Genomic DNA, 10,000 nt, shown 5'->3' on the forward strand with positions numbered 1-10,000 from the left:
ATGCGTTGGTTATTTTCAACAAATCATAAAGATATTGGAACATTATATATTTTATTTGGTATATGATCTGGGCTTGTTGGTACTGCCTTAAGCCTTCTTATTCGAGCTGAACTGGGCCAGCCTGGTGCTCTCCTAGGAGACGACCAGCTGTACAACGTTATTGTTACAGCTCATGCTTTTGTAATAATTTTTTTCCTAGTTATACCTATGATAATTGGTGGATTCGGAAATTGACTTGTACCTTTAATATTAGGAGCACCCGATATAGCATTCCCACGTTTAAATAATATAAGCTTTTGACTCCTCCCCCCTGCTTTGCTACTGTTATTGTCTTCGGCAGCGGTAGAAAGTGGCGTAGGAACAGGCTGAACTGTATACCCCCCTTTGTCCGGAAATTTAGCTCATGCTGGAGGCTCTGTAGATCTGGCTATTTTTTCTCTCCATTTAGCTGGTGTTTCATCTATTTTAGGAGCTGTAAACTTTATTACAACTATTATTAATATACGATGACGAGGTATACAATTTGAACGATTGCCTCTTTTTGTTTGGTCAGTAAAAATTACAGCCATTCTTCTACTTCTATCCCTTCCTGTTTTAGCAGGGGCTATTACAATATTACTAACCGATCGAAATTTTAATACTGCTTTCTTCGATCCTGCTGGGGGAGGAGACCCTATTCTCTATCAACACTTATTTTGATTCTTTGGCCACCCAGAAGTATATATTTTAATTCTCCCTGGGTTTGGTATGATTTCCCATATTGTTAGTCATTACTCTGCTAAAAAAGAAACTTTTGGAACTTTAGGTATAATTTATGCAATACTTGCTATTGGTGTTTTAGGCTTTATTGTATGAGCCCACCATATATTTACAGTAGGTATAGATGTAGACACACGAGCTTATTTTACTGCAGCTACAATAATTATTGCTGTCCCAACAGGAATTAAGATTTTTAGTTGATTAGCCACAATCCATGGAGCTAAAATCAAGTACGAAACTCCAATACTTTGAGCTTTAGGCTTCATTTTTTTATTCACCGTAGGAGGTTTAACTGGTATTGTTTTATCAAACTCTTCTTTAGATATTATACTCCATGATACCTATTATGTTGTAGCCCACTTTCATTATGTGCTTTCTATAGGGGCCGTATTTGCTCTATTTGCTGCTTTTAACTATTGATTTCCTCTTTTAAGTGGGGTTACACTTCACTCCCGATGAACAAAAGCCCATTTTTACATTATATTTATCGGTGTGAATGTTACTTTTTTCCCTCAGCATTTTCTAGGCTTAAGAGGTATACCACGACGTTATTCAGACTACCCTGATTGCTACACAAAGTGAAATGTAATTTCTTCAGTTGGCTCTATAATTTCTTTTGTTGCCGTTCTTTATTTTATGGTTATCGTTTGAGAAGCTCTAATTTCCCAGCGTAGCGTTATTTGAAGAACCCATTTGAGTACTGCTTTAGAATGAGATAATATTCTTCCAGCAGACTTCCATAATGCACCTGAAACAGGAGCATTAGTTGCTAGATAACCCGTTTTAAAGATTCAATAATTTTAAGATATGAGCTTATGAGGCCAATGAGGATTCCAAGACGCTGCTTCTCCTTTAATAGAAGAACTAATTTTTTTCCATGACCACGCAATAATAATCCTAATTATAATTATTAGTTTAGTTGGTTATGCTGCCTTATCTTTAATACTAAATAAATATACTTGTCGATCCCTTGTTGAAGGTCAAGAAATTGAAACCATTTGAACTATTATCCCAGCTATCATTCTAGTATTTCTTGCCTTACCTTCTCTTCGACTTTTATACCTTCTAGATGAAGTTGGTGACTGCAGCCTAACTGTAAAAAGTATTGGCCACCAGTGGTACTGAAGCTATGAATACTCCGATTTTTTAAACATTGAATTCGATTCATATATAATTCCAACTAATGAATTAGAAAGAGGCGACTTCCGCCTACTAGAAGTAGACCACCGTGTTGTTCTTCCTACTCAAACTGACGTCCGGGTTTTAGTGACATCTGCTGATGTAATTCACTCTTGAACTGTACCTTCTTTGGGAATTAAAGCTGACGCTGTCCCTGGACGTTTAAATCAACTTAGATTTTATATTAAGTATCCTGGAGTATTTTATGGTCAATGCTCTGAAATTTGTGGGGCAAATCATTCTTTTATACCAATTGTAGTTGAAGCTGTACCACTTAAGAACTTTATACAATGAGTAGTACACGTTTCTGAATAATTAAAGGATTAGTTAAATTATAATATAAGATTGTCAGTCTTATGTTACTAACCCAGCCTTAGTATCTTTTAAATGCCTCAACTATCCCCTTTAAATTGAATCTTCCTATTTATTATTTTTTGAGCTGCTGTTCTTTCCATATCTATTTTAATTTGATGATCAAGCAAAATTTATTTCTCTTCTAAAACTTCAGAAGTAGCTCCCACGAAAGAAAATAAATGAAACTGATAGTATAACTTAATGAATGCTAGTAGATATTTTCTCCTCTTTCGATGATAACAATCAAGTTTTTATATCGTTATATATATTAATATGGGCCTTCTCCTTAGTAATTATTTTAATCTTTAGCTCTAGCTACTGAGTCACAGGGCCGCGATGAGCACCTATTATTAGCCTATTTAAAGATACAATTTCTAGACAAGTTTTTCGTTCTTTTGGACTTAGTCTTGGTGGATTTTTAAATGTAATTACAGGGCTATTCCTTTTTCTTATTTTTTTAAACCTTGCAGGCCTAATCCCTTATGTTTTTAGCCCAACAAGTCATCTAGCAGTTTCATTGTCCCTAGGACTACCACTTTGACTCTCCCTCTTAATTTCTGGGACCTTTTTCAACCCTAGCTCTGTTGTAGCAGGACTTCTTCCTATGGGTGCCCCAGCCCCTCTCAACCCATTTTTAGTTCTAATTGAGAGTGTAAGTATTTTAGTCCGACCAATTACACTATCAGTTCGACTTATAGCAAATATAAGTGCTGGTCACATTGTACTTACCTTAATTGGAAATTATATAACAACTAGACTTTTTATACCCGGTGCTTTTTCAATACTTTTACTGATTAGAATTCAAGTTCTCTACACCATTTTCGAATTTGGTATTGGTGTTATTCAAGCTTATATTTTCTGTTTGTTAATCACCTTATATTCAGACGAACATCCTCATTAGTTTAAGCATAAATTACTAAATTTAAAAATTATTGTAAAAGAATCTCTTATTCATTTTTGGGGTATGAACCCAACAGCTTAAATTTTAGCTTATTTTACAGTTTGTTGAGGAAACTTAATTCCGTAAATAGATCTACAGTCTACCGCTTTTAACTCAGCCATCAAACAAAATAACTTAAAACTCGCTAGAAATTAACTTTCTTTCCTGAATTTGCAATTCAATGTTTTAAATAAACTATAGCGGGTCAAGATTTAAGAAATTTTTCTTATTTTAAGCTTTGAAGGCTTATAGTTTAATTAACTTAAAATCTTACTAGGAGGACATGAACCTCTCTGAAGAAATCAAAATTCTTCGTGCCCTAACACCGCTATGTAATATAAATATTTCTTTTAAATTTTATTAATCCTTTTGCTTGGAAGGCAATTGTACTCTATCATACTCAAGAAATATTTCTAATAAATAAATTTATTCCTTTAGAATGAAAATCTAACGTGCAATTAAAGTTACACCATAGAAACTATTTTTATATATAGAATGTGATAAATTAGTAATAAAATGGATTTTATTAAACCATATTGGTCTAACACAAATCCGAGCTTGGCTCTGACTTTCTAATATAACAACAATAAAAGAATACACATGGTTCTTTTTTGCTGTAGTGAGGACTAAAAATTCTATTGAGATCTTCTAGAAAAGAAATCTCTATTAATTTTATTAGTATTATATAATACATTATACTATAAGTAACTACTCACTAACACCAGTGTCTAATATTAATAAAGAACCGAAAGTTTGCATTAGATGAGTTTATATAGGCCTGGTTAATTTGGTGCCAGCATCCGCGGTTAGACCAAAAAGCCAAGTTATATATCTAAAGGTATAAAAGTGGTTAAGTAATAAACTACTTATGGCTTCTAAATTTGTTGATTTAAAAGTAAAATTTGAAGATTGACATTTATTTTAATAGTAGCTACTTTATATAAAGTATTAACTGAAGCCACGAAATCTTAGAGGGAAACTAGGATTAGATACCCTACTATTCTTAGATGTAAATAAATTTTAATTTACCAGAGTACTACGAACCATAAATTTAAAACTCAAAGAGCTTGGCGGTGCCTTAGACTTTTCAGGGGAACCTGTCTCATAATCGACAATCCACGAACAACCTCACCCTTTTTTGTAAGCAGTATGTATACCGTCGTCGCCAGGTAACTTCTAAAAATATAACAGTTAGCTAAAAAATTATTAAGTTTTTACGTCAGATCAAGGTGCAGCCTATAAAAGGGAGAAGATGGGTTACAATTAAAATTTATAACTACGGATAGTGGCCAAAAAAGCCACTTGAAGGAGGACTTGAAAGTAAAAGTTAGTAATCAAATGCTTTGAATTAAGCTCTGAGGCGTGCACACATCGCCCGTCGCTCTCGTTGAAAAATGAGATAAGTCGTAACATAGTAGAGGTAATGGAAGTTGCCTCTAAATTAAAACCGTAGCATAAATAAATGCGTTTCATTTACACTGAAAATATATTCTAAATCTGAGTCGATTTTATACTAATATAGCAGATTAATTTATTACTAATAAACTTTATCTAAAGAAACATCTATTTTATAGAGTAGAGGAGAACGACTCTTTATATATTTCCATCTGCCAAAGTACCGTGAGGGAACTATCAAAATTTAATCACCATTTAGTAGCATTTAAACCGCGCACCTTTTGTATCATGGTTTAACTAGATTTATAACCTAAAATATCCAGGCCTCTCGAAATCCAATGTGCTACCTTGCTTAATTGTTGTTAGCAATATCTAAAATAATTGTGGCAAAAATTTTTTAATAAAGCAAGGAAGAAATGAAATTTTATTCGTATTGGATGATAGCTAGTTTCTCCTAAAAGGCATAGAAGTGCCAGAATTTAATAAATATATTAAGATTTTGTCTTAATATATTTTTATATTCTTTAGATTTTTGAGGATAAGCTCAAGAATAATTCTATAATATTTTTTCTTAATTTAAATTTAAGCTTGGAAATAGCTACAATTTTAAAATTTGTTATAATTTATAAAACAAATAAAGAAATGATTAATTTATTTTTAATATAAGGAGCTCTAGCCTTACACATTTTAAGGCTAGTTTCCATGTTAAAATGAGTACTATTAATATATAAAAATTTAATCTTTTACTAATTAAAACTTAACTTGTTTATTAACAAATTAATTTCTGTAAAGGAACTCGGCAAAATTTAGCCCTGCCTGTTTATCAAAAACATGGCTCTCTGAAAAACTAACATAGAGAGTCGGACCTGCCCAGTGATACATTTAGTATTTAACGGCCGCGGTACTCTGACCGTGCAAAGGTAGCATAATCATTTGCCCTATAATTGAGGGCTAGTATGAAAGGTTTGACAAGGGCGACCCTGTCTCTATAGAAATCCCTGGAATTTATTTTCTAAGTGAAGAAACTTAGATAAAATTAAAAGACAAGAAGACCCTATCGAGCTTAAAAGTCATTTATGATATAAAGAAAGTACTATACATTTCTTTTCATAAAAAATTTTGGTTGGGGCGACTAAGGAACAATTAAAGCTTCTTTTATTTATAAAAATATCTAAATCTAGATCCGTATTTATTACGATTAAAAGAATTAGTTACCGTAGGGATAACAGCATAATCTTTTTTGAGAGTTCCCATCGAAAAAAAGGTTTGTGACCTCGATGTTGGACTAGAATATCCTGACAGGTGCAGAAGCCTTCAAGGGTTGGTCTGTTCGACCATTAAAATTCTACATGATCTGAGTTCAGACCGGCGCAAGCCAGGTCAGTTTCTATCTTTAATTATAAATTTAAGTCTAGTACGAAAGGACCGATTTAAAATAACCAATTATAATATACTGAAAAAATCTAATTATTTTATAAATATTATATCTAAAATTGTAAATAAAGATGGCAGACTAGTGCATTAGGTTTAAGCCCTAAATATGAAGGTTATTTTCTTCTCTTTATAACTTACTCATAAAAGTGGCAGATTAGTGCGTTAGATTTAGGATCTAAATATGTAGATAATGTTCTTCCTTTTATAATGTACCTCTCTTTACTTTCTTCTCTCGTAGCCTACATCTGCGTATTATTAGCAGTCGCTTTTTTTACGTTATTAGAACGTAAAGGCCTAAGATATATTCAAATTCGAAAAGGACCTAATAAAGTAGGAATTGCAGGACTCCCACAACCTTTAGCTGATGCCGCAAAACTTCTTACTAAAGAAATTGCTAAGCCTGTAATAGCTAACTACTCCCCTTACTTTATTGCTCCTATTTTTAGGTTAATTTTAGCTCTTTTACTTTGGCAATTATACCCTAGCTTATACTCCACCAGCTACTTTAAATGAGGAATCTTATTTTTCCTCTGCGTCTCAGGTTTAAATGTTTATGGTACCCTACTAGCCGGCTGATCGTCTAATTCTAAATATGCCCTACTAGGTAGACTTCGAGCAATTGCCCAAACTATTTCCTACGAAGTAAGAATAGCTTTAGTTCTATTATTCCCTTTATTCCTAGTTGGTAGATTTAGTTTTTTTGAAGTTGGAGAATCCCAAGAATCTATTTGATTAAGATTCTTAATATTACCTGTCTCTTTCATCTGATTTGTTACTTGCGTAGCCGAAACTAATCGAGCACCTTTTGATTTTGCTGAAGGAGAATCAGAATTAGTATCTGGATTTAATATTGAATATGGCTCTGCTGGCTTCGCCTTAATTTTTCTTGCAGAATACGCAAACATTTTAGTTATAAGTTTATTTTCTTCTATTCTATTTTTTGGTGGAAGCTATATATTTTTCTTTGAAAGAGACATCATGTTTATACTTAAAATCTTATTTTTTGCTTTCTTATTTATCTGAGTTCGCGGGAGCTATCCACGATTCCGTTATGACTTATTAATAACATTAACCTGGAAAGGCTTTCTTCCAGCTGCCTTATCCTTCCTATTATTAATCTTTAGATTAATTTATTTTGTATATTAACCAAACCCGGAGTTGTAGTTTAATAAAATATTAGCATTGGAAGCTAAAGATCAGGTACATATTCCTGCGCTCTGAAAATGACAGGTTTAATTCTTCTAAGAGTAGCAATCTCAAGAGCCTTTTTATTACCATTAATAGCCCAACCTTTAAGGTTGGGTTTATGCATTATAGTATCCACTCTATTTCTCTGCAGATTAGCGGCAGCTACCTTGTCTGCTTGATATGGTTATATCCTCTTTCTTATTTATGTTGGAGGGCTGCTAGTAATATTTGCCTACGTAGCTGCCTTATCCCCTAACGTACTGTTTAGTGGCTCAGGCTCACTTTTATTTTTTTCTATCCTTTTTATTTTTCTAATGGGAATTTTCTATTTTTATCCTCTTCTAGACTTAAGTAGCCTTCATTATCATTATAATTTTTCAGAAAGTAAAAGATTCAAAACCTATGGCGCTCAACTAGTATCTCAACACTCTGCTTTTATTCTAATTGGCCTAGGTATCGTCTTACTAATAAATTTGGTAGTAGTAGTTAAAATCTGCTACTACCAACACTCCTCCCTCCGACCTTTTGAACAACACGCCTTAAAATAGATACATTTCATGCGCACACCAATCCGAAAAATTCACCCAGTATTAAAATTGGTTAATGGGGCTTTAGTAGACCTTCCCGCACCTTCAAATCTTTCCATCTGATGAAATTTTGGTTCTTTACTAGGCCTTTGTTTAGGAATTCAAATTTTAACAGGCCTATTCCTTGCTATACATTATACAGCTCATGTCGACTTAGCTTTCAATTCCGTTGTTCATATCAGCCGTGATGTTAGCTATGGATGACTCCTTCGCTCATTACACGCTAACGGTGGCTCATGATTTTTTATTTGTATCTATTTTCATATTGGCCGCGGTATATATTATGGCTCTTACCAAAACCAACACACTTGAAATATTGGAGTAATTTTATTGTTTCTAACAATAGGAACAGCATTTCTAGGTTATGTCCTCCCTTGAGGACAAATATCTTTTTGAGGTGCCACTGTTATTACTAACCTTCTTTCGGCTGTACCATACTTAGGGAAAATATTAGTTGAGTGAGTATGAGGAGGCTTTGCAGTTGACAATGCTACCCTCACTCGCTTCTTTGCTCTCCATTTTTTACTTCCCTTCGCTATTTTAGGTCTTACCCTTCTCCATCTACTTTTTTTACACGAAACGGGATCAAATAATCCCTTAGGATTAAACAGAGATGGAGAAAAAGTTCCCTTTCACTCATATTATAGCTTTAAAGACTTAGTTGGCTTCATCATCCTTTTATTTATACTTTCGGCCCTAGTCCTTTTCTCTCCCCAACTTTTAACCGACCCAGAAAATTTTATTCCAGCAAATCCTTTGGTTACACCCGTTCATATTCAACCAGAGTGATATTTTTTATTTGCTTATGCAATTCTACGATCTATTCCTAACAAGCTTGGTGGTGTAATTGCCTTGGTAGCTGCAGTAGCTATCTTATTTATTATTCCTTTAACCCATCAAGGTAAATTCCGAGCTCTTTCATTTTATCCTGCAAACCAAGTGCTTTTTTGAGCTTTTGTTGGTATTTTCTTTATTTTAACCTGAATTGGTGCTTGCCCAGTAGAAGCCCCTTATGAACAAATTGGTCAACTTTTCACAGTTCTATATTTTTCCTACTTTATTATTAATCCTTTACTCCAGCTTATGTGAGACAGTATTTTAGATTATTAAGAAGCTTACTTTAAATTGGTTATTGGCCCTGGGGGCTAATTTGTCTTGAAAACAGATTATAAGTGTTCGAATCACTTAATAACTTAATCCAGCGGAAGAGGCCTTACTTAACCTAACCTTTGATTTACAAGACCAATGCTCTAACTTGAGCTACTACCGCACAAAGACATGAGAACATATCCTTTAATTTTAGCTAGAACCCTCGGCTTTGTTATAGCATTAGTCGCGTTATCACTACAATATAAACACCTTTTAAGAGTTCTTTTAAGATTAGAAGCAGCAACTATAAATATCTTTATTATATTATTTACTTTTTCCAATAACATTTCTTTCAATGGTGAGATATCCCTCATTCTAATTACTTTAGGAGCTTGTGAAGCTAGTCTAGGTCTCTCCATTCTTGTCTCCATAATTCGAGCTCAAGGAAATGACTACGTCTCAAGTTTCTCCTGTCAAAAATGCTAGGCCTCGTCTTAATAACACTTAGTATTGTTACTTTTTCAAACTACCTTAGTTGGTTTAAAAAAGTCTGAGCTTTATCTTTAGTCAGCCTGATTTCTTTTTTACACCTCTTCAGTCCCTCCTGGAGATATGAACAAATTGGAACTTACATAACTCAAGACTCTATATCTTCTCTCCTTGTCTCCTTAACTCTTTGGATTTCACTTATAATGCTCCTGGCAAGACAAACAAGAGTTAAAATTAACATAAACAAAGAAAAACTTTTTTCTAGATTCCTAATTTTACTCGCTTTTATTCTAATCATCGCTTTTACCATATCTAGTATAATACATTTTTATTTTTTCTTCGAAGCGTCATTAATTCCTACTCTTATACTAATTCTTGGGTGGGGGTACCAACCCGAACGACTACAAGCCGGTATATATATAATAATTTATACTGTAGCTGCATCACTCCCTCTTCTTTTAATAATTATCTGAAGGACAAAAGAAGCTTCGTCTTCAAATATTATAATAAGCTCAAGGCTTCGAACATCACTTTTAGACCAAAGCCTTTTCTGAACATGAAATTTTCTAGTAATCCTCGTTTTTAT

At 33.5% G+C, this 10,000-nt stretch overlaps 9 protein-coding genes and 16 non-coding genes across 25 annotated transcripts in view; 17 read left to right on the forward strand and 8 right to left on the reverse strand. All coding sequences in view use genetic code 5, as the record gives it.

Moving 5' to 3' along the window:
* On the forward strand, positions 1-1,536 carry COX1 (cytochrome c oxidase subunit I). The gene has a single exon. It carries the CDS (start codon positions 1-3, stop codon positions 1,534-1,536), a length of 1,536 nt encoding a protein of 511 aa, YP_009266388.1.
* A 30-nt stretch (positions 1,537-1,566) lies between these two features.
* COX2 (cytochrome c oxidase subunit II) lies at positions 1,567-2,253 on the forward strand. Its single transcript has one exon. It carries the CDS (start codon positions 1,567-1,569, stop codon positions 2,251-2,253), a length of 687 nt encoding a protein of 228 aa, YP_009266389.1.
* Positions 2,254-2,255: 2 nt separating this feature from the next.
* Positions 2,256-2,324, forward strand: BBW46_gt01. The gene has a single exon. It is a non-coding gene; the product is annotated as a tRNA-Asp (tRNA).
* A 1-nt stretch (position 2,325) lies between these two features.
* Positions 2,326-2,484, forward strand: ATP8 (ATP synthase F0 subunit 8). The gene has a single exon. The coding sequence runs from the start codon at positions 2,326-2,328 to the stop codon at positions 2,482-2,484; it is 159 nt and encodes a 52-aa protein (YP_009266390.1).
* A 13-nt stretch (positions 2,485-2,497) lies between these two features.
* ATP6 (ATP synthase F0 subunit 6) lies at positions 2,498-3,193 on the forward strand. The gene has a single exon. It carries the CDS (start codon positions 2,498-2,500, stop codon positions 3,191-3,193), a length of 696 nt encoding a protein of 231 aa, YP_009266391.1.
* Positions 3,194-3,224: 31 nt separating this feature from the next.
* BBW46_gt02 lies at positions 3,225-3,292 on the reverse strand. The gene has a single exon. It is a non-coding gene; the product is annotated as a tRNA-Met (tRNA).
* Position 3,293: 1 nt separating this feature from the next.
* On the reverse strand, positions 3,294-3,361 carry BBW46_gt03. The gene has a single exon. It is a non-coding gene; the product is annotated as a tRNA-Tyr (tRNA).
* Positions 3,362-3,372: 11 nt separating this feature from the next.
* On the reverse strand, positions 3,373-3,437 carry BBW46_gt04. Its single transcript has one exon. It is a non-coding gene; the product is annotated as a tRNA-Cys (tRNA).
* A 1-nt stretch (position 3,438) lies between these two features.
* Positions 3,439-3,504, reverse strand: BBW46_gt05. The gene has a single exon. It is a non-coding gene; the product is annotated as a tRNA-Trp (tRNA).
* Position 3,505: 1 nt separating this feature from the next.
* BBW46_gt06 lies at positions 3,506-3,563 on the reverse strand. The gene has a single exon. It is a non-coding gene; the product is annotated as a tRNA-Gln (tRNA).
* An 11-nt stretch (positions 3,564-3,574) lies between these two features.
* Positions 3,575-3,641, reverse strand: BBW46_gt07. Its single transcript has one exon. It is a non-coding gene; the product is annotated as a tRNA-Gly (tRNA).
* BBW46_gt08 lies at positions 3,641-3,711 on the reverse strand. Its single transcript has one exon. It is a non-coding gene; the product is annotated as a tRNA-Glu (tRNA).
* Positions 3,712-3,783: 72 nt separating this feature from the next.
* On the forward strand, positions 3,784-4,678 carry BBW46_gr02. Its single transcript has one exon. It is a non-coding gene; the product is annotated as a 12S ribosomal RNA (ribosomal RNA).
* BBW46_gt09 lies at positions 4,676-4,743 on the forward strand. Its single transcript has one exon. It is a non-coding gene; the product is annotated as a tRNA-Val (tRNA).
* Positions 4,722-6,136, forward strand: BBW46_gr01. Its single transcript has one exon. It is a non-coding gene; the product is annotated as a 16S ribosomal RNA (ribosomal RNA).
* Positions 6,127-6,193, forward strand: BBW46_gt10. Its single transcript has one exon. It is a non-coding gene; the product is annotated as a tRNA-Leu (tRNA).
* An 8-nt stretch (positions 6,194-6,201) lies between these two features.
* BBW46_gt11 lies at positions 6,202-6,268 on the forward strand. The gene has a single exon. It is a non-coding gene; the product is annotated as a tRNA-Leu (tRNA).
* On the forward strand, positions 6,269-7,207 carry ND1 (NADH dehydrogenase subunit 1). The gene has a single exon. It carries the CDS (start codon positions 6,269-6,271, stop codon positions 7,205-7,207), a length of 939 nt encoding a protein of 312 aa, YP_009266392.1.
* Positions 7,208-7,214: 7 nt separating this feature from the next.
* Positions 7,215-7,282, forward strand: BBW46_gt12. Its single transcript has one exon. It is a non-coding gene; the product is annotated as a tRNA-Pro (tRNA).
* Positions 7,283-7,284: 2 nt separating this feature from the next.
* On the forward strand, positions 7,285-7,797 carry ND6 (NADH dehydrogenase subunit 6). The gene has a single exon. The coding sequence runs from the start codon at positions 7,285-7,287 to the stop codon at positions 7,795-7,797; it is 513 nt and encodes a 170-aa protein (YP_009266393.1).
* A 9-nt stretch (positions 7,798-7,806) lies between these two features.
* Positions 7,807-8,946, forward strand: CYTB (cytochrome b). Its single transcript has one exon. It carries the CDS (start codon positions 7,807-7,809, stop codon positions 8,944-8,946), a length of 1,140 nt encoding a protein of 379 aa, YP_009266394.1.
* A 17-nt stretch (positions 8,947-8,963) lies between these two features.
* On the forward strand, positions 8,964-9,031 carry BBW46_gt13. The gene has a single exon. It is a non-coding gene; the product is annotated as a tRNA-Ser (tRNA).
* Positions 9,032-9,036: 5 nt separating this feature from the next.
* BBW46_gt14 lies at positions 9,037-9,106 on the reverse strand. The gene has a single exon. It is a non-coding gene; the product is annotated as a tRNA-Thr (tRNA).
* An 8-nt stretch (positions 9,107-9,114) lies between these two features.
* On the forward strand, positions 9,115-9,411 carry ND4L (NADH dehydrogenase subunit 4L). Its single transcript has one exon. It carries the CDS (start codon positions 9,115-9,117, stop codon positions 9,409-9,411), a length of 297 nt encoding a protein of 98 aa, YP_009266395.1.
* Positions 9,405-10,000, forward strand: part of ND4 (NADH dehydrogenase subunit 4) — a 1,371-nt gene continuing 775 nt past the window's right edge. Inside the window, exon 1 of the mRNA in view lies at positions 9,405-10,000. This exon is cut by the window's right edge and continues 775 nt beyond it. Within this exon, the coding sequence (YP_009266396.1) occupies positions 9,405-10,000 (596 nt within the window).

This window comes from Littorina saxatilis, mitochondrion (assembly GCF_037325665.1).
Source record: "Littorina saxatilis mitochondrion, complete genome".
NCBI lineage: Eukaryota > Metazoa > Mollusca > Gastropoda > Littorinimorpha > Littorinidae > Littorina > Littorina saxatilis.